Consider the following 3,191-nt stretch of genomic DNA (forward strand, 5'->3'; position numbering starts at 1 on the left):
TTTTATTATTTTTTTTTTTTTGATTTAACGGAGACGTACATGCGTCGCCGCAATGTATGTGCGCGGTGAGGCAGGTGTGGCTGTGCACACGATGTGCCTCTGCGCGGGAGAGTTAACTGGTTGGGGCCACAATAATAAACGCGCGACGAGAAAGGTAAACGTAAGATGGAAATTTCGCAAATCCCCCGCAGCCGCCATTAGACATGCAGGAAAGGAGGCTGCGAATGCGAGGGGAGAGGAGAGAATTCTCTGTGGTATTGTTTCTTGATATGTTCCGCAAGGGGGAGGACGAATGGGGTGTGCAGTGGAAGCCCCGCCCCTGCGGAGGCGCACAGAAAGGTGCCTTGGCGCCTTTTGTGGGCTGTGGAAACGGCAGCGTACAATTCGATATTATTTTTTTTTGTTTTTATTCTTTGAAGTGTTTTTCGGCGGTGGGCCGGTTTGTCTGTGGAGCGTGGAGTATTGGCGTCTGCGTGCTCTTTTTTGTTTTATGCAGAGAGCCATCTCTTGCTTCTTGTGTCTCTGTGTGTGGTGGCTTCTTTGTTTGTACATTTCATACGTGTCTACCCCACTTTCTCACCCTTCCTGCTTCCTCTTCCTCAAGACAGCGTAGGTAGCTGGTGCGGCTTCGCGGTTTATGCCGTCCTTGTCGTCCCGTAGTCTCGGTGAGGCGTTGTGTCGTGCCTGCCCTTGTTTCCCACGGATTTTGCTTGCCGACGACTTTTTGGTTGTGCGATCGGCAGTGGAGACGGCTGTTGCGAGTAGTGTGCCTGGCGCGCACGGCGATGGTGACGTTTGTGGACGAGGATTAAAGACCAACGCGGTGATTACTCCAATTTTGTGCCGTCCGTGTTACTCTTGCGTTGGTGGGGCTGGCCCCGTGCTGACAGAGTTCACAGAGAGACACGGATATAGATCCCCGGTGTTTGTGCTGTGCCACTCGGCTTTGCTGCATGCGTCGAATGGTGTTCTTGGTACAACACCTCTTGTTCCATCTCTCTCTGGGGACGTGGATGAGGTTGGTAGTGGCATCTCGAGCTCTGTTGCCAGTGCTGGTGCGGCCTTCCAGGTGCCATCTGTTAGCACTCGACTTCTTCGGTGCCAGTCTCGTATGAATCTCACATCTCTGCCGAGGACGCGTCGGTTACAAGAGGAGCTGCGACGGACCGAGGGTGAATTGAGGCGCCTGTACAAACTTGCGTGCAGCTGTGATTCTGTTTCCTCGGCAGAGTTCACGCCACTGGCCGTTGTCTCCTCACCGCTTGCAGGAGCCGCTTCATCTCCACCGTCACCTCCGCTGCAGCTGTGTTGGCAGAAGCAGGGGTGGTTCCTGGAGGATGCTGCCCTGGCGGTGGAGGAGTCGAAGACGGTTCCTCGGCCTTCGAGGACGCTGTGCTACTGGAGTGCGTGGGTGACGCCCTACCTGGACTCTTTTTGCAGTCGTTTTGTGCTGCGTCTCCAAGACATGCATCACTTTCTGTTGGAAGATCATCTGACGCTGATAAACGTGGAGGCCGTTCCTCATCATCTTGCTAACGGCAACAAAATTATTTTTCCAGTGCGACGGTTGCGTAGTGCTGCCGATTACTGGGCGTCTACTGGGGATCCCGTGCGTGTGAGCGGGACTCATGTGCAGACGGCAGGGCTTGCGGACGCCAGGCTGAGCGAGCACACTTGCTTTTCGTTCAGAAACACATGTTGGTTTGCAGCGGATGAGCTTCCCGAGCGTCGGCTGCAGGTTCGGCGCGCTGGGGAGGTGGTTCAGCTGCCTGAGGCCTACGATTGCTGTGGATTTTTCCTCCATGAGGCGCCGTGGTGGTTCTTGATGCCAAGTGGAGCCGTCATGCAACGGTGCCCGTTCTCCGTTGCGACGCTGAGGGGAATTTCGTCCGCGACGGGGTGCGGCAGCCACGACGAGGTGCTGGCTGCCTTGCAGGGCTCAGGTCCGCTCCGCGGCGAAATTGTGTTTGTGCTGCAGGAAGCAGCTACGTGGCGCGTGTATCCGCGGAGCCACGGCGTAATGAATTTCCATCAACGATTGCCCAACGCGGACGCGTTGCCGCGCTGCGGTGATTCGTCGCCTGTGACTGCACCGCCGCCGCTGATCTTTATTGACATCAACGAGGCGGTGCGGCTTATGCGGGGCTGGTCGCTGCTGCAACAACAACAACAACAACAGCGACCGGAGGGAAATCGACGCGGCCCAGGCCTGGAGAAGGAACGGCAGTTCGAGGGACAAGAACGCATCATAACTTTTTTTGCCGCCCTTCCCTCCCCGATTTCTGCCGCTGCCTTTATAAATACGTTCATTCTGCACTGCGCCCGCGCCCTGGACGACGCGCGGACGCCGCTGGACCCCACATCGGCATGGCGTGACTCCATGACCGAAATTCCCCCTGCAGAAACGCCGACAAAAGCGACGGTAGGTGCCCAGCACGGCCCGGACGTTGGCCCGCAATGCCACCTGCGGCCGGAGTCGACGGCTCTCAGCGGGGAAACCGCGAGGGATGACCAGAGCGGTGACACCGATGGCTGGCATGCCGCAGACGAAGACTTTCCTGCCGTGGATCGCCGCGTATACACTCCGGGCCATCGCCTCAATAAAGCCTACACACACCCACGCGATGAGCACAGCCGCAGCAAACACACCGACCTCCTAACAAACCTGAAACCTGCTGTCGCGGAAGGAATTATCGCGGCGAGACGGAAAAATAAAGGCCACAATTGCTCATCCTCAGCAGCGCAGGAATTTCCATGCACAGAACAACTGGACGGGGACAAGGGCACTGCCGTGGTACGGGATCTAGGAATTGTCTGGCTGTCATTTTCATTTACCGTTCCGGCAGTAAGTGCATTTGACACGGAGATTATGCATGACTGACGTCCCTCACACCCTCTACAGAAATATTTTTCACAAAAATCAGCGAAGGAGTGAATACTCGTACTTACAATGACATTTGCTCACAACTCAGACTCACTGTTGCGGAAAATGCACAACTCGCCAATGATACACATACTTGAAAAGCGATCCGCACCGTGCTGACAATAACAACATCGCCACCTGTACCAACACGCCCAAGGTGGTCGCAACAGACAACACCAACTTTTCACCCTTTTTACAATCTACCAGTGGTTGCACAAAAGGCCAAATAAATTCACGACATAGATAAACCCAGACATGCCTCTGCCTG

At 55.5% G+C, this 3,191-nt stretch overlaps 1 protein-coding gene across 1 annotated transcript; it reads left to right on the forward strand.

Moving 5' to 3' along the window:
• Positions 1 to 637: 637 nt before the first annotated feature.
• Positions 638 to 2,881, forward strand: Tco025E_01585 (uncharacterized protein; the record flags this gene model as incomplete). The annotated part of the gene is made up of 1 exon (XM_029368523.1): positions 638 to 2,881. The coding sequence occupies one exon, from the start codon at positions 638 to 640 to the stop codon at positions 2,879 to 2,881; it is 2,244 nt and encodes a 747-aa protein (XP_029231346.1).
• Between the last annotated feature and the right edge of the window lie 310 nt (positions 2,882 to 3,191).

This window comes from Trypanosoma conorhini, assembly GCF_003719485.1.
Source record: "Trypanosoma conorhini strain 025E chromosome Unknown Tco_14.4_contig_00054, whole genome shotgun sequence".
Taxonomy (NCBI): domain Eukaryota; phylum Euglenozoa; class Kinetoplastea; order Trypanosomatida; family Trypanosomatidae; genus Trypanosoma; species Trypanosoma conorhini.